Source organism: Pyrgilauda ruficollis, unplaced genomic scaffold, assembly GCF_017590135.1.
Source record: "Pyrgilauda ruficollis isolate IOZ18807 unplaced genomic scaffold, ASM1759013v1 scaffold1, whole genome shotgun sequence".
Classification (NCBI taxonomy): Eukaryota; Metazoa; Chordata; class Aves; order Passeriformes; family Passeridae; genus Pyrgilauda; species Pyrgilauda ruficollis.
The window spans coordinates 10,138,762-10,163,912 of record NW_024508100.1 but is presented as its reverse complement, the minus strand read 5'-3'; the positions used below and the strand labels follow the sequence as shown (position 1 = coordinate 10,163,912).

General features: G+C 41.2%; 1 protein-coding gene across 2 annotated transcripts in view; it reads right to left on the bottom strand.

The window, feature by feature from the left end:
* Positions 1 to 2,736: 2,736 nt before the first annotated feature.
* The window catches only part of C1QTNF7 (C1q and TNF related 7), a 50,814-nt gene continuing 28,399 nt past the window's right edge, over positions 2,737 to 25,151 (bottom strand). For both annotated transcript variants that reach the window (XM_041459312.1, XM_041459316.1), the window contains exons 2-4: positions 6,593 to 6,793; positions 5,457 to 5,702; positions 2,737 to 4,759 (exon numbers count right to left, since the gene is read on the bottom strand). In XM_041459312.1, the coding sequence (XP_041315246.1) occupies positions 4,128 to 4,759; positions 5,457 to 5,694 (870 nt within the window). In that variant the 5' untranslated portion in view covers positions 5,695 to 5,702; positions 6,593 to 6,793 and the 3' untranslated portion in view covers positions 2,737 to 4,127. The remainder of the gene's footprint in view (positions 4,760 to 5,456; positions 5,703 to 6,592; positions 6,794 to 25,151) is intronic.

Here is a 25,151-nt window from a genome sequence, read left to right as displayed (position 1 = left end):
ATTTCCACATGCAACTGATGTTCCTGCTGACCAAACTGCTTAGTACAGCATTAGTATAATTATTCTGAATATTAATTACCTGCCAACAGGTAAATAAATCAATAAATAAACCAATCAGTGAAAACTAATTTATTCAGCAAATATCTTGGTGTATGAATATGAACAGAACCTAGTGGGTGAGCTGTGGAAGGTAAATAGAGTATTAAATGAAGTGCAACAACCAATGTAACATACTTGGTAGGAAATGAAATAAGTTGCTTCCAGTTTTGTATATTTTTGCTTATCCTAATAGTATCTAAATGGTGTTAGGTAGATTTAAAAAGATTTGAAGAACGTAGATAATGTTCTCAGCACTGATGTCCATTAGTAATTAATTCTTCTATATTGTCTCAGCATTGTAAAACATTGAGGACCTATTGCTCCTGAAGAAAATGTATAACAGCCTAACCATATGAACATGAATACCAGTAGTCAAAAAGTGAAAGTGTTTATTCTATATGACATACTCATAAAAATTTGAAAGTGTAGATAAATGTTTAAATAATTATCTAGGTTAAAAATATTCAGCAGTGGAACATGTGACTAACTTCTTCCTTAATGTCATTCCACCAAGTATATGGAAAGTCTGAAAGAGTAGAAGCCTGTGGAGAATTGTTTTCTTTCAAATAACTTTATTTTTACTTATTTATCTTTACATACACATATCCCAAGTAAATATATATATATACTCTTACTTAAGAATCTCAGGAATACTGATGTTCTTAATATTGTTTGATGGTTTCCTGATGGTTTGAGATTTGTACAAGTTCTTGCAGCCTTGATCAGGAAGCCCAAGAGTTGGTACTGCAGTGAAGACATGCTTCCTCCTGGCAGCTTCTCCTGGTGACACTTATTTCTCTCTGGGGACTGTAGGCCAAGTCTAGGTGACTAATTTGATCTGGATGCCTAATTTTATATGTCATTATGGCATGTGCAGAATGACCAATATATTGTGTAGAAATCATTGCTTAATTTCAAATTTGATAATGAAGAAGTTTTGCTGTTTTGCTCCTACAATGTTTTGAAACCAACCAGACCTTCCCATGTACTGGTATGAATTGTGGGAAGATATCAACCCAAGGTATTTTCCATATAAATTCAAATTTAGACAGATGAATACCCCAAATGCAGTATCATGTCATCAAAATTGATATATTTTAAAATAATACACTAGCAACAGCAATGATTTACTTTAGGATAATGTCTTGAGACCCTTAATGAGGGCAGGGACACATGGTATTTGTATATATATATCGTCCATATGTGTAGTAGAAGTATTCTTCTTGCCAAAACCTATAGAAATAATCCAACAGAATGAATTATTTTTAACTCTTCATGCCAAAATATCAAACTGTTCAAAAAAGTGTAGAATCCAAATGGGAAAACTTTGGGAAATTAATGTTACTTTTCTATAATTGTACAAACATAAATCTAAAATTGCTAAGAAAAGGAAAGCAGTAAGTCTTGGTTTACTTATTCCCATGGTGTCATTTTCAGCATGGGTGTGGTTGAAATACCTCTTTTATATTGGATTAATTTTTGCATGGGAGCACTTTGCTTATAGTTAGGATTACACCAGCAATATTTCACTATAAAGCTGTATATTTTCTCCATTTAATTGAGAAAAATTAGTTTTGTCTGAAAATTTCCAGATGTATTATAACTACAATACATTTCTTTGGAGTCTGGAGAAAATCAGTCGTACTCTTTCCTTAAGGCTGGGTTTATCAGATTTTCTAATTCTAATAAAACTAATATGTTACTCCTAACATAAACTTTATACTGATTCAAATGTCATCAACCTATTTCCATATTTTATAAGGTTATCATATAATTAAAAATTTATTTTAGTTGCTTTTTCTGCATGATACATATTTTGGGTCCAGTCCTGCATTTATTGAATTATGTTTCCAGGCAGTCATGGGCTAGACATGACCTTTGTTTTGTCCTGTGGAATTCAGTGCAGGCAACACTGGGAAATGCTCAGAGAGGCACTGATGGCTATGAGGCATCACCATCAATCATAATTGTAAGTTATGATTTGACTGCATTTTGCACTCACATTGTCCTTAATTTGCAGATTTATAAATGATTGTAAAGCAGGATGATAAACCGAATCTCCAAGTGTTCTTTTCCATATTTTTCACAGAAAGAAGCCCTTGTGTGACACTAATAAATTAGGTGTCTAGTTAGAAAAATAATGTACTATTGTCTTCTATCAGACATCTCTCACTGTCATAATGGTTGTACAAGCATTGCCAGTTTGATTTGTGGTCAGGGCTTTGCACCTGTTCACTGCATAAGGCATAAAGCATCGTGCACTCACAGCCATGAATGCTGATGTGGGAGGAAGAGGGGGCAAGGGTACACAGTGAGCAGGCTGGTGTTCCATACATAACCATCCTGCTGGTTCTGCAACCTCAGCAGCACCTTTGTGTCAGTTGGTCTGCTTGTAACTTTCTTAATCCATTGTAACTTTCTTAATCCATCAAATACACAGAAAAAAACTAGAAATTTCCATCTGCCTTGGTCATAGCTAAAGTGGGTTCCAGAGCTGTGCTACACAGACCACTAACATTTAACATTGTCTGAATAACTGTTAGAAATAGCAGGTCTCTGTAAATCTGAGATGAATAAAAGATTGTAAATGGTTGGAAAGCAAAAGGACCCATTGAAAGATTGCCAGTCTTGACTGGTGTTGAATGCCGGAGAACTCGTGATGTTCCTAGATATTTTTACAATGATTGGTTGCTGCCCCTGCTAAAATGGATTCCTCATTTCCAGTGGGGATTGGTATGGTTTCTCACCAATGGACCTTGCTGTGCTCCTATTTGATAGAGGGAAGGGCCAGGTACTACCAGATATTTTATCTCCGTATGGGTGCAGGTGGTGATTAAATTACCTCTAACCTTATTGGCAAGAAAAGTAAATTGACCTTGTTACATGTCTTGAGTAAGCCCCATGAATAGAAGTATAAACATTTTTTATCAACTTTCAAGGTTTTGAAACATTGACAGAAGTAATTTCTTCCTATGTAACCACTATTCATCTCTACTTTCAATTCCATTTATTATACATCCAAAGGATGGTAGCAACAGCCTACTTTTATTACTCCTATTTAGATGATGATCCATGAGGTCCCATGTACATTTTTCCAAGTTTACTGATCTGCTGAATGCAGTTTTTCGTCTTGTGTGTGACCCACATTTATTTAATTGCATTTGGCCATATTGAAATACAATTTCTGCTTTAATGATGTGACTCACTTTGTTTCATATAATTGACTGATTAGTGTTGTTTTTGGTCATCCACAATTACCTTCAGCAAAAAGTTTATATTTTTTTCCCACATTTCTCATAAAGATAAAAAATGGCATTTAAAGAATAGCAAAGACACTTGGAATTACACTGAAAATACCCACTGAATACTATCTCCAAGTTTCCAGATTTTCCAGATTTTAATTTGTTTATATGTTTGACAGCTTTGTTCTAGACTTTTATGGCTGCTATTGAGAAGTCCTCATCTAGTACAAATCCTCATGTACTTACTGTGAGATTGGTTACCTATGAATGATATTTGTTGGTGTGAATATCAGATGGGACTGTTCTTGTGACCTATGCAGTGGCACCCTGAAACAGTCATTCCTATTTTATTCTTCTCCCATCTTTTTTTTTTAATGTATTGCCTGTCTTAAAATGACCAAAGATGATATTGCAGTGAATTGTTCAATTTTACTTTAATGTAATATACAAAATAGCCATTCTAAATTGCAAATTAATACATTTTATATAAAATCCAATGTACAGTATCTTAAATTTGTTTAAATACTATTATAAATGTAATTTTAGGGAAGAGTCAGTCCTGGAGTGATGCAGTCTCATGTTAATTACAGTTCATTTTGATATCCCTGCTGTTTGTTAAAAAATCCATCCTAGATTTTAGAAACATCCTTACGAGCTCAGATTTTGTTCCAATCAAAGCTAGAATGAATTTCCAGATTTTTTTTTTTATTTCAACTTTGTTTTCCCCACACAGATGAATGAGCTCCTTTGTAGGGCCTCCAGTTTGAATGTCATTTGATATCTGCTTCAGAGCTCATCTTCATCTGATAAAGCATCAAGGTAATCTGTATCAACATATAAGAGAAATCCAGAAAACAAACTGTCTGCCCACGTTGGATCAGAAAAGAGACCATTTTGGTCAGAGTAGAAGATTTCAAGCCACACTTCATCTTCTGGCTGAAGGTATATCACTGTGGATCCAGAAGCTACATCATGGTTGCCGGTGTTCGCATCGAAAGTCTTGATCCTGTACTTGCCATTGTGAACCAGCCCAATAGCCAGATGCTTGTTTGCTAAGGTGATGTCGTAAGAAAAATAGTAAATCCCTGGGATGGCACAAATAAACTTTCCTGTGGATGGGTTGTAATGCTCCCCCTCATTGAAGAGGACTTTATTGAATACAATTGGTAGTCTTTCCTCTGGGTAGCTCGTGGTGATGCCAACAGAAAAGGCAGATTTCAGCACTATCTTTCCACACTTGCAGACCCCTGGCACTCCTGGCTCTCCTCGCTCTCCTTTATCTCCCTTAGGTCCAGGTGGTCCAGCTGGACCTACTTCACCTTTGGCACCAGTCAATCCTTCAGGTCCTTTCTTACCAGACTGACCTTGGTCTCCTTTCTCTCCAGCTGGTCCTAATGGCCCAGTCTTTCCTCTTAAACCTTCAAAAACATTTTAAGTTAGTTAATTGTTGTATATATCACCTCAGTAAATTATTGTGTGCTCTACTGTGTGTGCCTGAACAAACAAGAAAAACATGGTCAGAATTTCAAAATAGTCTAGAAATACTTTCAAAGTTTTCTAGTAAGTTTGCAAAAGGAATGCCAGTAATTCCTACTTATCTTCATGAGTCTTGATTACACATTAAAGAATGTTATATGTAATCAATCTATTGCTGCTGGAACTATCAGGCACTACTGATGGCAGAGACAGCAGCATGACATAGTGATACTTGTGCAATAAATATTTCCTACAAATAGAGTATTTTTAGTGCATACCTAAGCACCTGCTGGTCTTTTACACCTGGCTAAAGGCACAGGTGGGGCTATTTATTTGACACCATTCATGCTTCATTCTTTCCATTTTTTTTCTTAGCATCCGTGTGAAGAAAAGTTGTGCATTTACATTTCTTTACACTGATATCCATGCATACTCTCACTATATTTACATATGCATCACACTTAAACCCACACAGGCACATACACACACTCATCATATATAAATATATATATATATACATACATATAGACAGATAGATAGATATAGAGATATATCTATGTATAATGATGATGATAACAGTGATGATGAAAGGTCTTGCTTTCTTGTACTACTGTGTTAGGTTACACAAATATTAAATACCTGCACTCCCTTTTTCACCTTTTTCTCCCTTCCTGCCATCTCTACCATCTCTTCCTGGAAGACCAATACGTCCATGTGGCCCTGGGGATCCGCTGGCTCCAGGGGGGCCAGCAGGGCCTGGCAAACCTGGGATGCTGCAGATATATCTGGTGTAGTAATTTTCTCCTTTGGTCTGGCTTTGAAGAGGTTGTTCACTTGTGTAGATGGCAAAACTTGTAATGTACAGCAACACAAACATCCTCAGATCTGGAAAAAAAATTAGTAAGACACTCTAGTCACATGGAAATGGCTCTGAATATACAAATAATTGCGACACTGTGATGCATTATGCACAAGTACAGGTGCAGACCTGAACCTGGAATTTCTGCCTTACCAAAATCCATGTAGGAGGCAAGAAGAGAAGTCTGTAAGGTTGGAGCTTTTTCTGGGCACTGTACAAGTTGCTGTATGGCTTTCAAATAAGTAGCTGTAGACTGCCATAGTGTAACTGGTGAATATCAGCTTTTTGGGGCCAAATGTTGACATGTGAAAAAATAATCTGGATTTTTTCAATGCAAAGATCTTTGCATAGTTTATTTTGTCTTTGGTCCTTATATCAGATTTACAGATAAAAGCCCTCTTGCTGGAGGGAGTTAGTCTGTGCTAGAGGCACGTGCCTGTAGTGAGGATAAAGCTTACACTGTCATTTCCTTTTGAAATTTGCCCTCATGGTGGCAAATGAATCTCCAGCTTAAATAACTGCAGCAGAAACTTGCTGAAGCTGCAGAAAGGATGGCAGTTAGAGAGCTGCAGCTTCAGTGCCCCTTGGAAATAGCACAAATAAACACTTCACCCTCATCTGTCAGGTGGAACCAGGCAGCTGCCCTGCCCTGCAGGGGATGGTGGAGTGTGAATGGGCTGCTAACAGTTTTTTGAGTTTTTTCAGCCAGGCTTGGGCTGTCATACACAATGAACATACAATGCATATTGTGTCACAATATCTTGCAAGAAAATTGGTTAAATCCTTATATATGGTATTTGAGTGTTTTAATAAACTATTGGATGGAAATTAAATTTCTCTGTCCCACTGTATAGTGGGATACTAAAGAAAAAAAAGTTAACTGTACAAACAGTGACATGCTGAGTAATTGCAGTACCTGATATAGAAAGGTGCCTTAAATTTAGTGTTCCATTAGCAGAGAGTCAATCATGGGTCAGGTGAGAACCTACAAGTCAAGCTGTTTTTTCTAGTTCCTTTGCCGTCTTCTCAGAAAATTTGTGTGGGTTTTTTTCGTTGGAGCTGTTCATTCCGTCAGAGCTAATTTACAGCATTCAAGAAAATCAGAATCCACAGGTTTCTGTGGGGAGAAAAAGAAAAAAATGGAATGGGCGATAGAGAAAAGTATCTGTGAAATGCAGTCTATCTTTTTTTTTACAGTGAATCATAGACTCACAGAACCATTAAGGTTGGAAAAGACCTTTAAGATAAGTTTATCAAGTCCAGCCATCCACCTAACATCATCACCATGTTTATCACCAAACAATGTAAAATCCACATGTTTCTTGAACACTTCCAGAGATGGTGACTCCACCACTTTCCTGGGCAGCCTGTTCCAATGCTAGTCAAGCCTTTCTGTGAAGACAGATTTCCTGCTACCCAATATAAACCTCCAGTGCCACAATTTGTCATTATTTCCTTTCACCCTGTCACTTTTCCCTGCAGTAGAGAGTGACCCCCACCTGGCTACCACCTCCTTTCAGGGAGTTTTAGAAAGTGATAAGGTCTCCCCCAAACCTCCTGGCTAAACACTCCCAGCTCCCTCAGGGAGCTGTGCTCCCTTCATAGGACCTGTGCTCCAGACCCTTCCCCAGCTCTGCTGCCCTTCCCTGGACATACTCCAGCACCTCAGTGTCTTTCTGGAAGTGGAGTTCCAAAGCTGAACACAGGATTTGAGGTGTGTCCTCACCGGTGCCCAGTACAGGGGGACAATCACTGCCCTGCTCCTGCTGGCCACACTATTGCTGGTACAAGCCAGCTGCCTTTGGCCTTCTTGGCCTCCTGGGCACAGCTGGCTCATGTTCAGTCACTGTCACCTGCACCCCCAGGTCCTTTTCCACTGGGCAGCTTTCCAGCCACTCTGCCCCAGTCTGTGGCACTGCCTGGAGTTGCAGGATCTGGCGCTTGTCCTTGTTGAACCTCACACAACCATCCTCAGCCCACTGATCCAGTCTGTCCAAATCCCTCTGCAGAACCTTTTAATCTAGAAATTGTTGTTCTCATTCTCCCCTCTGTGATACTGATTGGCATTAACTGATTTAAAACCCCAAGCCATTGCATTTATTTGCAGTTCATGATATTTCAACTGGTATATGGATGGCATGGTCTGATCTATTCAGCAAGGAAAAGATCAGCATATATGTATATACGTGCATGTATAGTCTTTATGAAGAACCTTTTATTTTACAGAGTGGAAAATTAGAAACTGTCATGGTACCAGTGATAATGCAGAAAAAAATATGAAAAATATTGTATTTGGAGAGAAATAAACAATGCTCCAAAATTCTCCATACAGTCAGGCATAGCAGTCTCCACAAATGGATTAGCATATGAATGCTGAACATTACAGCAGAGCAGTGAATGATAATTCCAAGGCAGTTGTTAGCTACAAGACAAACTTCACAGTGATGTTTGCTCTGATGTACTACTGAGCAAACTCAAATAAAGCTCATGGAATTTCATAGGACTTAAATCAGGGACAAAAAAGCTCTCTGCAGAGAAGAAAAACTTTAAACACTTAGCCAGGAGGGAACAGCTTGGAGTGACTTCATGCTGAAAGCTGCATATACATTTTACACAAAGCTGATGGATAAGAAGCAGACATGACCTAAGGATCAAGGACCGGAAAAAAAAACCTGCCCTTTGCCAGATGAAAGTCTGAATCAGTAGGCTGGATATTCCCACATTGTGTTGCGTGTTAGCGAGGCAAAAACAGTCTCAACAATTTCTAGTTTTGCCTGTGTCAAGGATATTTTACACATCAGAGTAAAAACCCTCACACAGCTGCTCCTGTCACTGGCTGGCCAGTAACTTATTGATGTGTGAAGCTGTCTCCAGCTCCCAGACCTCCCCTGCTGTTCTTCTCATGTGCCTACAGGAAATTAATTAGTCTGGGACATGTATTTCTAAAAAGACCATGGGAAAAATGTCATTTGGGGAAGGTGAGGGGAATGGGGTTGTTGAGACAGGGATGTGCCTTAGATGTCTGGGGCATTGTGTTTGGAGAACCAGTTTAGGATGGAGAACGCATAGAGAACAATATACAGAGATTTCATCTACGTGTTGGGGGTCTTAAGGAGTGACGGGGTTTTGTAGCTGAATGGTGGGAATGCAATTAGGCAAACAGAGCTGGGCTTGGGAGAAAATTATGATAATGGTTCAGGTGATGATGTTTACAGACCTGAATTTATTCTCGGGGGGAACACAGAAAGCTGCTTCCAGCAGTGGTAGCCAAAAAATGGCATTCGGGAAACCATGCATTAAACCAGAGAATCAGGGCTTCTCTTGCCCTTTGAATTCAGGCTCTTTCATTTCTTTGTGCATAACAGTAGTCATTTTATATGGAGGGGGGAAGAATTTTGGAGCCTGTCTGTTACTGCAGTCTCTTGGAAACAGACTCAAAAAGAAATCTCCTCAGACCAAGGAAAGAAGGACAGTGCTGAACCCATGTCCCCTATTTCCCACTGAGTGCCCTTAAAAGCACCACTGAAATGTTAAAGGGAAAAAGAACATATGACCATGGCTTTTGAAATTGCAGGTTGATTTAGGAAGCCAAAATCAGAGACTTCAGTTCACAGGGTTTTAAGAAGTTAGAGGGTATAAGAGACTTCCCAGATCACTTTCTCGGGAGTCACCTATTGTTGTAGTTTTATTGTTGTAGTTAAATATTTGTTCACAGAGAGTTAACTGAGAGGCAGAACATGAATCATAAATAACACTTTGTTCTTGGCTTCTGGTTGTCCTTTTCAAAGATAAAAAACTTTTGTCCATAAACTGGGGTAGGAAACAAAGTCACTTATATATGCCAAGTGATTTGTCTCCAGAGAAAAACAACATTTGAGGAGTTCAGTGTATTTTTCCAAAAACTAAAAGCCAGAATAAGCACATGGTATTCTTCTTCAGAACAATAACAGACATCTTCATCATAGCCATCACCAAAAATAATAATGAAAATTATGTAAACTCAGAGTTAGAATAATGTTATTCCACATTTAGGAAATGGCATTTCAATGAGTTTCAAACCCACTAGAGGGAGAGGAAGAATGCACATTCTTGCATTCACTGGAAGATGATGGACATGCTGATCAGTTCTAGTCATAGAATCATAGGATGGTCTGTGTTGGATGGGACCTTTAAGATCATCTAGTTCCAGCCTCCCTGCTGTGGGCAGGGACACTTTTCACTAGACCACTTTGCTCAGAATTATTTCTGAAACACATTTTCCAAGTGAGTTCTTCAAGTTATCTCATTCATTTAATACTGGAAAAACATTCAAAAAGCTTTTCTGGACCTTGTTGCCATCTGTTAAGGTGGCAGATTCAAAGAATCAAAAACAGGTGGCCAGCAGGTCAAGGGAGGTGCTTATGTCTCTCTACTCCACTATTGTGAGATCCCACCTGGAATGCTGTGTCCAAATCTGGGGTCTGCAGTGAGGAAAGACATGGACATGCTGGAGCAGGTTCAGAGGAGACCACAAAGACAATCAAAGGTCTGGGGCACCTCTCCTATGAACACTGAGGAGTCAGTACTTAAAGGTGGTACTTGTGAGAAAGATGGAGCCAGGCTATTCAGTAGGGCCTGTTGCAATAGGACAAGGGGATATGGCTTTAAACTAAAATAGGGTAGATTTAAAATAGACAGAAGGAAGACATTTTTTATAATGATGATGGCAAAACACTGGAACACTTGTCCAGAGAGGTGGTCAATGCCCCATCCCTGAAAACATTCAAGGCCAGGTTGAACAGGGCTCTAAGCAAAGTGATCTCGTTGAAGATGTGCCTGATGATTGCAGGAGGGTTGGACTAGATGACTTTTAATGGTCTCTTTCAACACAAACTGTTCTATAATTCTATGATTTCCCTTGAGAACATACTCTGTAAGTTAGATCCCCATTGAAGCCAAGGCTCAGCAGAGGCTTTATCATCAAGCCATTAGGAAATCTCATTTCATTACTGGTACACTCAGACTATGTCACAAACATTTTTTTAAACTTAGAAATTAAGGGATTGTAAGAAATTCCCAGTTTTGAGACTTTCTGGTATATGATCTAATCTTTCTCACTTGTTCAACTATGTAGGGCTAATTCTAACATTTATTAATTGGCATTGTTTTGAAACAAGCCTAGAAGATTTCCCATGAATCTGTTGTAAATAAAAACTGGGTCAAGTGCCAGTAGCTATTAGTCACAAGCTACCCTGGCAATGTTCTTACTTTTGTCTTGCCTTGCTAGCTTTGAATTCACTTCCAATACATACACACAGCTGTTTGGGCAGTAGAAGATGTGTTTTAACTTCCTCGTGCACAAAGATGTAGATGAGAAATTGTGATACTTGTGGGCCCTCTCTGTCTGCAGTCCTGGCAATAGATCAGTGGTAAAGAACAAGATACTCTATATGTCCTTTGGCTTTCCAAATGCAAAGGCCCCAAATACCCCACACAGCTACCAGGAATCCTCACTGTGAGATGCACAGACCTTCCCTGATTCTCCCATCCAGGAACTGTAGGGTAGGAAAAACAAAGTGAATAAGGAGATAATAAGTCAGGATGAGAAGCAGAGAGAGAGACATCTTCAGCAATTCATTTGAAATCTCACTGCCTGTGCCAGTCTTTTCCCTCTCAAAACGTGATCCACTAAAGTCAGCTGTGTCCACATGCCTGAAGGGTTCTAATCTGCCATTCAATCTGCCACCACCACTTACCTTTCTACAAGGCCTTAGAAACAGGTGCTTATGGTTTGGCACACCACAGTCAGCAGTTTCTTTGCTATGTATGATTTTTATGCCGTTAAAATACGAGCCTTAATGATGAATTTTTTTTTCCAATGGATTTTACAGTGATCATCCACCTTCAGTTGGCCACAGCTTTATACACCTCCCAGCTTTTTTTGTGTTATGGGGGCTATGCTGAACTTCCAGAGCTTCACCTGTAACACCACACCTTACCCTAATGAATCAAGACCACAGCTGGCCATTACCACACTGCTTGGGTTACCTGCACAATCCAGCAATCTTCACATGGCTTTACACTGTTTTGTTTTCTTTGTGTAAGAAGGGGAAAGTGACCCAACAGTTTTTGAGCATCTGAACTTCTGATTCCCAGTACCAGAACAGCTGATGGTGCCCAAAGGAATCAATCAGCCAGTGGGAAGGACCATTAGCTAAATATTTCTGAGAAAAAAATCCTTAAACGCCTTATTAGCAGTGCTGACATTTAAGTCACACTCACTTAAGTTTGTAGTCAGTCATGTTTGAACAATCTTCTTCATAACTGTGTTGAATGCAGTCAGATTTGTCAACCATGTCTCAAGCCTCCATTAAAAATCAAGTGCTTGTAATCAAGGCCAGAAGTTTAGTATGTTTGATTTTCAAAATATCAGAAGAGTGAGAGCAATTTTATTTCTCAGTGTCTGTCTTTAAACATAGTCTCCGGGTATTCCCATTATTTGGAAGGTTGTTTTTCTGCAAAATGCCAGAGAGCCTGGTCAAGGTGTGTATTGGTGAGATAGCTTGACTCAGCTGGTGGGAATTTAACAAGAATGCTGGCAGGCAAAGCAGTTTCACTGCCAGCTGTAGCAGAACGCACAAATAAATACAACCTGACAGAATTTGTTTTGACAGAAAGCCAAGAAGTGAGGCCAGTTGCTTACAGCTGGCAAGTGACATGGAGACAATAACATGTTTGCTTGCAGGGTAGAGAAAAATGGCCAGGATTTAACACTGGGAGACTCAGGATATGAGTGTACCTACACCTCAGGTACAGGATTATTTGAAATGTGTTCTCTATTTCCCTAAAATAAAATAGGAAGAAGAGACAGGAGCCATAAATTAGAAGCTGTCTTCAGGGATGACCTAGAGTTTGAAGGGTTAGTTACGAATCTGGACTGGAGTACAGCATATGGAAGCACGTAGGCATTTAAGATGTGGATAGATACCTAGAGCAGTGTGCCCATCTCCTGTGAAAAGTCTTTCAGTTCAAGCAGGCTTCCTCCTCTTGGTTCCCCTCCAGCCCTTACCAGGAAAATTTCCATCTCCTGTCTTAGATCATTCTGCCTTGCAAACCTTTTAATGATAGAAGAGAAATAAAAAACAGGCTGGGTAAACCATTTGGGTGGTCTGGAAAGAGCGCAAAAATAAAATGTCAATCTGCAAGGCACGTGGGGACAAATAAGAACAAAAGTCACAGATTTGTGCCACAAGTCATGGGGACAGACTTCCCCTGCCTCGTGCCTTGTGCTCACTTGTGTTCCCACCTGGGCTTTGTGAGCAGAAGTCCATAGAGAGCTCCCCTCGTGACAGCAATCACTTTGCACAGGAGTGACTGATGGGGGACAGCCAGCAAAGCAAGAACTACTTTGGCAGCTTCACTGGATATATAGCTGAATATGCTGTAATCCCTGGGCATGGCTTAATTCTCATGCCCTGAAGGTAAATGTTGGTTATTAGATCATGGACACCTCTGAAGATGGATTCTCCTTCACCCAGTTTCTCCCTTGGCACAGCATGTAGAATTAAAATGTGTAGAGAAGAAAGCCTCCAGATCCTCAAAAGGACACTCCTCCCCCAGCACATTGTTTTCTTCTGGAAGTTCATCAAATGATATCACCCTGGCACTGTGCCTTTCTGGGAACTGTGTGGAAAAGTAGGCATCCAGCCAGGGACTACATTCTACGTTGAACTAGGCAGAGACGAAAGGAGCAGTTTAAAGACTTAGACTGCACTAAGCTGGGTGATTGTTCTGAAGCAAGTTGGGGAAGGTGCCCATAAACTTCTCTGACAGGGGAGAAGTGGAGGCTGTGACCTGGGGCAGGGAGCAGCATTGTTCAGCTGAGTGGCAGTCTCTTGTCCCTGTTCTGCTGTAAATGGAAGAGGATACCTGTCCATGGCTTAACATGAGTAAATTTTTTCAAAAACCATCATAGTTAAGCTTTTAGGTGTACACTTGCAACAAACCAAGCTGATAGCTTTTCCATGAGGAAAACTGGAAGTTTTTCCTACCTGGGCAACACAGATGCTCAGGACAGGAATGTGAGACCCAGGCTGTGCACAGCTCACAGTGCTCAATGTGTTAGCACCCTGTGGACATGTCAATGCTGGCAGCTTTCTTGCAGGACTACATCCACAGGGCACTGCAGTGTTCACTGCCCAGAGTTAGCTGCAAGGTCTCCATCTCCTGACCCTTGGTGTAATGTTGGCTTGGTCAAGAGCAGCAAAGATAGAGCTTCAAGAAACTGAAGTCAAACATGAGAGAGGTGACGGTGAATCTGACTCTCACAGAGGTGTGAGTGGCTGTGTCTCAGCACAAATGATAAAGGCATTTAAAAGCTGAGGTTTTACTGTAAATTAATGGTGCTTGAACTTCTGAAAATGTAAGGCATTTTGAAATGGCCTTACAAATGAGAGCTTTGAAGCCTCCTGTGCTTTCAAAATGCCACCAACATTGGCTTGTCCCCAACCTCTGGGACTGACAGGCTCTCACGTCAACCCTGGTGGTCTCAATTTTACTGCTCCAACTTGTCAGTAAAAACCTGGCTTGAAAATCAGCATACTTTCCTGATTCTGGCTGTTCTGAGAAAAGTCCTGTTCTCATGGAGGGAGTCTACCTCAAAGCTATTACTTCAACAGTATTACTTCCATATTTATATTGGAACAGAAAAAGGAGAATTTGGCCTAGTTTGGTCACATGTGCAATTGTTATGGTTAATGTCAGATTCAGGAGATTGGAGCCAGGAAGATATAAAAATAGAATAAAATTTATGTAATGTCTGCTTTTGGGTAATAACAGGTTTTTAAAGTATGCTTCTTCCTGATTAAATCAAACCTTTTATTTTCAGAGAGGTGGACCTCGTTGTGAGACAGAAGGGCATGCACATTAGAAAGACAGCTCTAAACAGTGTGGAGCTGTGAAGTAGAATTCCATTTCAATTCTGTATGGTTTGACATTCTTACTGAAACAAAGATTTCTGTTTCCATAGAAAAGCAGAAGGGACAATGCATCCTTGCTCCCAGCAGACTTGCCAGGAGAACTGTCTGCACGCAAGCCCACCCTCGGTATCTCCAGCACCCAACTGGTGCCCAGCACACTTAGGACCTGCACTACTACTTGATGGGGCTGATGATCTACAACTTCATATCTTGTGCAACTTAATGTGTTGGGCAAGGGCTGGCTGTTCCCTGGGACTGGGACCGATGGAACTCACAGGGAACAGGGTGAAAAGGCAGGATCTCAGCAGCCAGAGCCCATCCCCAGCAGGAACCAGGGCAGCCTGGAGATGGCCAGAGGCAACTGTGGCATCTGAGGCCGACCAGAATATCAGCTTGTGGATGGGGTCAGCTGGGCTGAAATGGGGTCCTGGACCTTGGGCAGGGTAATGGGACACCCCAGCAGAGGCTGGCAGGGATTTCTGGGGTGTCAGTGCCCACAGGGCTCTGGGAGGTTGCAGGTTGTACTTATTCAAAGAGGAAGAAAGCATTGTGATCCTGGTCTGGCAGCATAAATTCAGTCTATGCGTATGGAATTAACAGTTTTCAGCACAAGGCATTCCAATGTTTGTTGAATTCCGTATAGATCTTTAGGCCTCTCCCCACTGAAGCATTCACTGAGCCACGTAGAAAACCTGTGTCCTTCAGAATCTTGTGTTGCTTTCATCTGTCTCATAATGAGAACCATTTCTATGTCGGACTGTTTGGATTTGTAGAGTCTCAGTCCAGCTTGTTTAGAGCTTGTTTAGTGTATGAATTGCCATGTACTGAGAAGTCTCAGACTTGCTTATATTAAAAAAAAAATGTTGGATTGTTCTTACAACACATTGAAAAAATCTAAAATCTGTTTTAAGAGCTCTTTCATGTTGAAATAACACTGCCATTTTTTTTCTCTGTATTTCTGATTTAGACTATTCAGGCAGGAAGTTTTAAATTTTCAAGTAAAAATTTATGAAGAAAATGGAAGTATTATCTCATTTATTTGTTTTCTAATTTGTACAAACCTTGAAAGTGAAAAATCCATGCTGTTATATAGAACTCTGGAGGATCTAACTACTATAGACTACTATATATCCTAATCACATCTGTCCTGACACATCTTTTTAAAAAAAGAATTTAATAAGGAGGGGAGAGGAGAGGAGAGGAGAGGAGAGGAGAGGAGAGGTTTGTCTTCTTTTGTTTGACACAAATTTGCCTGACACACATTCTCTTAAAAGAATGACAGTTTTTCTTGTGATATAATAACTTCAATTTGATACACATAATCATTTGTCAGCCTGCTTCTGTATGTACTGAAATCAAATGCAAATCTCTCTTTTATTAGTGGCATTTGATCAAATTCACAGAGAGGAGGAAAGAAAACAGAGCACAGAGTTTTCTTTCAGGAGATCTAATTTCTGTTCCTCGATCAGAAATGTCTATTCCATGGCAATTATTTAATCTTACATGACTCTATTTCTTCACCAGTAAAACAACAATATCAAAAACATCAGGGGTAATGTTGCTCTGTTGATGTAAAAGCAGGTAATTTCAACAGCACTTTTCAGATTTTGCCTTTCTTAAGTAATTGTGAAGTGCCATTTTGTATTTCAAATCAATTCTCTCATGGGAGATTAAAATGGATGAAGTCAGCATAATTCTTTCAGTTTTTTTCATTACAGTGCAGATGAGGTCTAGCATCTGATAACCGGTCATTTCGGCAGAAGGTGTTTTCTCACTTAAGTTCTTGCAACAATAATTGCTCTGGTTTCTTTTGAAATCCATCCTGTCTGGGAAGTGTTTGTTTCCTTGGGTTCCTCCAGGGAATAGCACAGAAAAGCTGCAGCTGTCAGTCAACATGCCACTCTTCAGTAGGAGAATCTGGCCTTTGTCTGGTACGGAGCAGGCTTTACTTGCATGTGGTGGGATGTGATTTCAGCACAGTCTCCATGGGACATAAGTGGGCATTCCCAGATGGTCTGAAGGTCACAAAGTGTTTAGCAACCAGTTAAATCTCATTTTCACTTTAATTTCCCCTGATCTCAGTCTGTCAACAAGTTCCACCTAACCCTGAATCACAGAATGTTAGAGTCACCTTAGGATGCGCCAGTCCAGCTGGTCCTCCCCTCACTGATGGAGATGCCAGTGTGGAGCCATCGGACCCACACAGCAGCATTAGTGTGCACAGCCTGGAAGGCTCCATTTGGGTGACCCCAGGCTGAGGGATGCCCCCCCTGTGCCTGGGGGGTACCAGCTGGCTGGTCCTGACACAGCCTCACAGGGCTTCCCCTGGGGAAGGAGCAGACAGGACACACAGGTAGCACACAGTCACATCCACGGGTGACACAGCCCTGGGGTGCAGCTGCAGTGCAAACACAGCCCCAGGCAGTGGTATGAGCTGGGTTATGCCAAAATACATCTATTTCTTACAAAGAGAAGTGATTGTAGAGAACCCTCTTCACAATTCCATAATCAGTGGATAAAATTCTCTGTTATTGTAGAGTCCAGAGTTTTGCTCGAGTTTCTGTCAAGTATCTCCAGATATAGTTTACAATGATGACAATAAATTCAGTGTTATTTTGCAGTTGCAACTCCATGGCAGCAGATTGCCATGAGCCTTTTTCCATTTTAAACAGTGACCTTGATTTAAATTTATTTCTTAAGAAATTCTGGCAAGTTTGACACAAACAGTATGCCAGAATCACTTTTAATGATCTGTCCCTCAGAAATGTCCTTACATAATTGTTAATACAAATAAAATATATATTAAAAAGAGGAGTCATGTAGGGTTTAGAGCATATCAGCTTCAAATTTCCATCAGGGTAAAGGGTTTTGCAATTTCCACTTTAATGGAAACCTACAGAGATTCAGAACATATTGACTTGCAAATAAAGTTGAAATACATAAAACATGGAGAAGCTTTCTCTTGCCTTGGTTAAAATGACCTTTCTTTCTTTCTTTCTTTCTATTTAAGTTTTATGGCATGGAATCAAGATGTAAAACTGAAAAAAATTATTAGAATTTAACGTCTTTCAGATCAGTTCAGGCAGTCACTTTTCCCTCAGCTGGGGCATATTTTCATCACAGAAAAATAAGTGTTTGTGTACATGAGTGTATGCACACACATATCCTTACATTTACCAGCCAAAGGAGTCCTGTTTTCACTTAGCTTTTCTTCAATGCCCTGGAGCGTGGTGGATACATTTTATGTAAAACATATTATTAAAGATTTTTTTTCTATTTGACTTTGACTGATAGAATCAATTTTCTTTAATTCAGATCTATTCTCTGATGGCCTAAATTACAATGCACTTAGATTTGTTTCTAGCTGATAAACAGTAAGCTGACATGCAATAAGTGTTTTGTTGGTTTTATCTTTGTTTTAGTTATCTTCAATGGGCTCTGCAAAAAATCCTAGTTTGATATTTGTGATTTTGTTTATTGCTTAAATTACCCTGTCTTGGACAGGTAATTGCAATTGAAAACTCTCTTATGTTCAAAATTCCTATATTTCCTGCTTAGAATTTTCCTTTTCTACTTGTGAGATGCTGTGATTTCGTATGAGTCTTCTTTTTTTCCTCTGTCTTTGGAAAAGTTTGAATGTATGTCTGTTCAAATATCTGTGTATTTGTACACACACTGTAAAGTTAAAAATATAGGTCTCATAAATTTATCAGCTCATGGGAAAGAATACCAAAACACTTCATTTGGAGACAATTTTCTTGGCATAACTGCTCTTTTATGTTTCTTTTATCTATTCTGCTTATTTTGTTAATGCAGGAAACTGGGTCTCTGCAGAAGTTCATAAGCCACTGCTGTTCCTTCTCAATAAAATTAATTGGTGTCCCAACTTGTTCTCTTGGGGCAATTATGAAATCAACTGTAACAGTCATTTCATTATGGCTCTGGTTTGGGGTGAATGTTACCTCTGAAGGACTCTGGTAAATATGATCAGAAGCCCTTCTGGCCCTGCACCCTGTCTGGGGCAGTGTCCTGCAGCAGGCTCTTGCACCATTCCCAGGGATGTGGGCAGCACAGGGATGCTTGCCATGAGGTTATCTGCCTGCTTCCCCTCCAGCTGAAGGCTTCCAAACTGAGATACTTTCTGAGTCCTTGCTTTCTTGTCAGCCTTGTTGGACTCTTTATCCATAAACTTGAAAAGAGCTTAAACTCTGGCTTTTCACAACATTTCTCATAACTGGTAAATTTGTTAAATTAATTATGCACAGAATGCATTTGTTTCCCTTAAACCTTTTTGTCCCTATTAAATTGTTTTAACTAATAATTAATTTGGCTCCTTCTATTTCTTGCTTTAAGAGACAGTGATTAATCTGCTCATTAGTATATTATCTTTCTCAGAAAGGTAGTAACATTGTGACAGCCACAGCTTTTTCTTTCTTGAGTATTATAAATTTACAATTAAAAATTCTAGTCTTTGTATGGTCTACCAAATTGTATTAACATTAGTAAGCAAGATTCTGAATGACACACAAGAAGAGTTTTCATGTTATGTCCTTAGGTCAGCATAAACCCATAATCTCTAACAAAAAGGCTGCAAAAAATGCAGCTGCCTGAATCATGTTATCTGACCTCTGCCCACTGTAGCAATTGTCATTCTGCTAGACTTAAAAGCCAAGGAAAGTCCTATATAAAATGTTTTTCTAGGTGGCGTCAGTGGCTCTTATAGGAAGAAAAAATCCCTTTGAGTTCATCAAAGCTGCATAAACTATGTGCTAGCTGCAAAGAGCTCAAAGGACAGCCTTTCAAATGCTCTATAAAATACTGCTTTCATTGGCACACTTTTAACAAAACTATCATGATTTCTTAATACAGATGTGTCTCATTATTATTCAGAACCTGGTGTGTTTATTTATCTGTTTTGACCTCAGACTGTCAGATTGTTCAGGCCCTTGTTTTGCTCCTCACGACAGCCAGCTGTACACAGAGGTGTGACTGGTGGCTCCATGTCACAGCCACAGTGCTGGCTGGGTTACGGTGTGCTGACAGTGCCATTGCCTGTCTGGGTGGCTTTTCCTCTATTCCTCTCTTCCTCCTCCTGTGCCTGCCAGCACAGAGCTCCCCTCTCTGTGCTGAGCCCCTGACACTGCTGAGCTCTGCTACCAGGAGCCCAAAAGTCAAAATCTGTCCTGCTCCCAACAGGCATGTGGGGAAAGACCCTTTCCCCCTTTATTCCCTGTCTATTGGGATGTGTATTCCCCTGTGGTTTTTTGCTTTAATTGCTAGACATGAGGCTGAAGGTGAGGGAAAAGGACAGATACAGCAGCATGTGAAGGAAGCAGAGGAGCAGCCAGGGCCACCTTGGTGCACTTCTGTTCCTCCAGAAATTATGTTCCTCCATGCCCATATGGGACAGAAAAGGGCACCTGTCCAAAGGGTTGGAATGGTGGCAGGAAGGTGTCAATGAGAAGGCTTCTTTCCTCTGAGTGATGCTGCAGCTGGCTGAGTTAAAAGATGGTTGGGAAAAGTCCTTAAATGGAAATCTCAGACATGGGACTTGCTTTTCCTGCCAGAAAACTGGCTGAAGTAGAGTGTTTGTTGTGGAGAATGTTGAAGTTGTGGTGAGCCCAGATGTCATAGTCACTTCTCCCTGTTTGGAGTCTGTCTTCAGACCTTGCAGGGATGCAGTAGGCCAGCAGTTACAGAGGAAGAACCTGTTGGAAAGCCACAGGCTGTAGGGCATAGCCCCAAGCCTCTGCACTGTCACTGCCTTCCCTTCAGCTGTGGGCTTGTGAAGACATGTTCTCTCTTCTAAGCCCTGGAAACTGAGCTGCTGTGCAGGAGGTACCACTTGTACAGAAGAAATCACAGCCAAAATAGCCTCCTCTCCAGAGACCCTTGGCTGTGGAGAGGGGCAGCAATGACTCACCCTTGACTATTAGCAAATATAGTGGGTTTGGCATAAAAAAGGGATCCCGTTACCCAAAGGAGTTGTTCTGGTTTGGAGTTTGATCTTTAAGCTGTGGGCTTTCTTTTTTCTACAATTTTTTAAACCTTCCATGTTTCTGCCTTGTTGATGTAGCTGCAGGCCCAAAAGCACAAAGAGCTGGAAGCTGCTGGGGCAGCCAAGATCTGTGTGTCTTGGGTGGCACAGACACAACACTGCTGCTGCTGCTGTTTCCTGACTGCAAATGGTCAGCAGCTCGGCTTGCCTTTGGAATCTGAGAGGGAGAAGTCAAGGTAGCAAGAGGTTGTGCAAGTCTCTGTGGGGAAAGCAAACGGGGAGTTTGTGCTCTTGCCTGGAGGAATGTCTGTGTTCCAAGAGAGGGCAGTAGACATCTCATCCAAGGAGCAGCAGGACATGGCTGGGGCTCCTCAGCCTTCTCACCTGCAGTGGCAGCTAAAGTCACAGTGGGCAGAGGCCAGATGGAGGCTTTGTGCTGCATCCCTCTTGCCCATGAACTTGCACCCTGTCCCAGACACAGCAGACAGCTCAGGAATGCTGAGGTCTCTGTCTGACTGTGTGCATTCCTGTTTACCCTCCTGGTCTAGGCCAAACAGCTGGAAAAGGCCAAGGGCACATGGAGTCTGATAAGACCATTTGATGAGCTACCAATGCTATTCTCTCCATGAAAAAAACAGACATTTTTTGAAGGGCATCTGTTCCTTTCAGCTCATTGCTTGCCTATTGATATGGCCTGTCTGGTCTTTATCCTGTTGGATAACACAGCTCCAGTGTAACAGGGGATTTTATTGCTCATGGTCTTCCCTCATTCTGATTTACTTTTATCACAGGCTAAAGCTTGTAAACCTTTGACTCCTGTTTACAAATAGACAGACTGGATAATATTAGCAAATATAAACAGTCCTCTCCATGAAAATCCTATTTTAAACACAGATTTTGTAAAGACCAATTTTATCTCTACCATCTGTAGCTAGTTAAAATTCCAATTGTTTTTCTTAAAAAGGATTTGGATAGTAAGCATGAGGTACATTAATATAAACTGTAGCCTTTTATTAGGAGTTTAGAAAAGAATCTAATAGACACCTGGGTTATCTGCAGCCTTGAAATAGTACTGAAAAAGCAATGGTGCTTTCAGTTCTCATAGGTGATTTTTTTCTTCTTTTAAACTCCACAGTATATTTTTCTAACATTTATGCTCAAACTTCTATTTGTTTATCTTCAAATAATTTGTTAGATGAATGCTAGATCCTTAGCTGACATTTTAATTAATCTAGAATCAGTCAGTTTATTTTTATTTGACCCAAGCTGGAATAAGGAGTTGTATGAACTAAGGGTATAGTCAGTCTCTCGCTGCAAAAACCTTTGTACAAGTTTACAATGTAACCATCCCTCTTCAGATTGTTGCTGCCATTCTGCTGGGTCTCCCTTAGTTTGTAGATTTGCCACTTCCATAAGCTGTTTAACCCATCTGGCTCTACATTAAATCATTAGCTTTCTTTTCTGTCCAGTACTGTTGTACTGTAGGGCAAAGTGAGAGCCAGAAGGGTAAGGGAAGGCTTCCACGTGGTAAATGGCTGACCAAGTGCAGTGTAACCCATTCCTGAGCTCCTCAGACCCACCAGGATCAGCTCTTTGAGCTCTGGGCTCTGCAGGGCTGCAGGCACACGTTCCCCCACTGACCTTTCCAGGTGTAGCCACCTTGAGCCAGAGATCTCAGGTGGCCACTTCATAAAGCACCTCATCAGGATTCACCAGATGTATTTGTCAAAAGTTGAGGATTCTGGCATGGCTGATGCATTATCCTTTCCTTTTGACCACTTTGCAACTGGGGCAGGTGAAAAAGATTTTTATCCATTGCCGCTGTCTGCTAGGTGAATGGAAGCCAAAGAGCTAAAAGTATCCAGATGGGTGCTTGTGCTGGTCTAATTAAATCAGTTTTGAAACATCTCTTTAGGCTGTGGGCAGATGTTCTGTTTGTAGGGAGCTGTGCCAGATGAAGATTACGAGCCATGCTGCTGGAGGTTATTGCCCTCGCAGCTCTGCTGGCACAGCCATCCCAGATCCTCTTCAGCTTCAGCGGGGTGCAGACCTGCACTTAGGGCTGGTGACAGGACAGGTCACTACCTGCCTGCCCACGCTGGCCTCCTGGGCACACAGTCAGCTCTGCTGAGGGCTACAAATGCATCTCCTGGATCCTTTCAGTCAAAATTAGTCCAGTGGGAATAACAGAGCTCTTGTCGCTCTGGTTCGTTGTGTCTGCCAGGGATGGGGAGCCCTAACTAGCCAGGGGACGGTGTGGGAACACAGGGGACAGGCTGGGGTTGGCACAGGATCTGGATCTGGAGGAGGCCATCTATTTGCCATCTATTTGCAGCTTTCCTGTGCTGGGGTGGGAGCAGGAACCTGTCCCACTGCTGGTCATGGTGCGTGGCCTCTGGGTGAGGGGTTTTGGAGAATGGCAGGGACTCAATGTCTTTGGACTGCTCATTTACCAAGGTCTTGGCACTGGCTTCCGCTAGGGCCGTGGGGATGCTGAAGGATTGTCAAAGGCAGTCCAATCCAAACACGGAAGCTTTTCTCATCAAGCTGTTATGTTTTTACCAAATGTGTTAATGTGTGTACAGACACACTAAATTAAGTATGAAACAATGTTGACCAAGTCTGGTGAACTGCTTAGCTTCACTGGGCCAAAACTATCTCAGCAGATAGTATTGGACTGTCTATGTAACACAAAGGTCAACTGTGAGAAATAAACACATTTTGTTTATTGCTTTTTGTATCTTAAACTCTATCTGCATTAAGAACTATCATATTTCTTCTCATGACTAGTCTCAGTTAGAATGTGTTAGGTTAAAAGCAACATAAATCCCTTACAAAATGCGTCTTCACTAAAACGTAGGAAAAATGTCACTATTGCTTATGGTGTTGTCTGGCTTTCCTTAACACTGAGAGGCACTTTTTAATTAAGCATATATGGTGCAGTCCCTCCTCACTGCACTTGCTAGAGAATTATTTCTTTTGATTGTGCTTTTAAAAATCATCACTATATGTAGAAATCAATCCCTGTCTGTGTTTTTTGAGAAGTTAATCAAAAAGATGGCTGAAAATAACCCCAGGTCTAAGTCCCATCCCTGAGTCCTCTCTGAGAGTTGCTTGTCCTCCCTGAAGGTGTCCAGCCCAGTGGAGCAGCCCGCTCCCTTCTCCAAGGCACCTTGGTTGTGGCCTTCTCCTCAGGAAACAAATCAGTAATATTCTGTGTATATTGGTTGCTTCCTCAGTCCCCACACTTTCCTTCCCACCCTCCAAACAGTGAAGAAAGTGTTCCCTATTCCACAGAAACACAGCATATATGTAAGCTGAGAGCAGTCCCGAGAATATCCATTTACTCATCTCTTTTTTCAGACCATGTACTACACCTTTCCAGAGTTTTAGCAGCTCACAGCCATCCAAGTGAAACAGCAGCAACAGGAACAGCAAAAGAAAGAGAGGCACAAGCAGCCCTCAGCAGGGCAGGGGCTGTCAGAGCAGGAGCAGGGTTTGCTGTGGCACTGGTGCTGGGTGGCACATTGGGGCAGAGCCTGGCATCTGATTTTCTGCAACCACTAGATGGCACAAAAAATGCTGCTGTAGCATCAGCTGGTTCCTGGAAAATTACTTAAGCGTCTGGCTCATGCTGCGGTTAAAGGGGATTCTTATGTCCCTTTAATTCAGAGGCACATTTTAATGTTTCTCTTAGATGCCAGAATGTATTGGTTGGAGTCATCCTGTCGAGTGGAAATTAATCTTAACAGCAAAATCCAGCTTCAAATATCAAGCACTGCTGGAGTCAGTGCCATTCACAGGTGGAGAGTAACACAGCAGAAGATGAGGGGAAGGGAGGCTGCTCTGCTAATTGCATTACAGGGCCAGGCACTAAGAAAAATCATCAGTTCTTGTCCTAGGGCTGATAACAATTCTCTTTTTAGCTCTGGGCAAATCACATAATTTGCTTCATTTTTCTATTTCCATATGGAGGGCAATGATTTCCTGCCCTGCAGTGATACCAGAGGAGTTAATTAATACTCATAAAGCACAAACAGAGAGGAGAAAAGCACTTACAACTATTGTATTCTACTTGCAAGGAAGAGGTGTCCTGGTCCATCCTGCACCATCCTGCCATTGCTGAGAAACTGTGATGGTTGTAATATGATGATAGAGTATGGATAAATATAAAACACAATGAAATAAATACTTAGTTTTTGTTGTTGTGTTTGCAGTGTAATTCATAAAGGAAATTTCATGTTGAGTGAAAACAGCCTCGCTGCTGCTCTCCAAAGCCCTCTGAGACAAAAGAGTGCTGAGGGATAATGACTTGCACAACCTGGCCCCCACCCACAGTCCAGCTTGACTCCAGATGAGGGAAAGAAGCTTTGGTGCAGTCTGTGGTTCCGTTGTTAATTAGTAATTAAAGCTCCTAATTACTCAAAGTGCTTTGCAGCCACTGTGAAAGGTAACCAGCTCTGTGAAAGGAGCTGGTGCTGGACTTCTCAGTGCAAGAGACACATGCAGCTCCTGAAGCA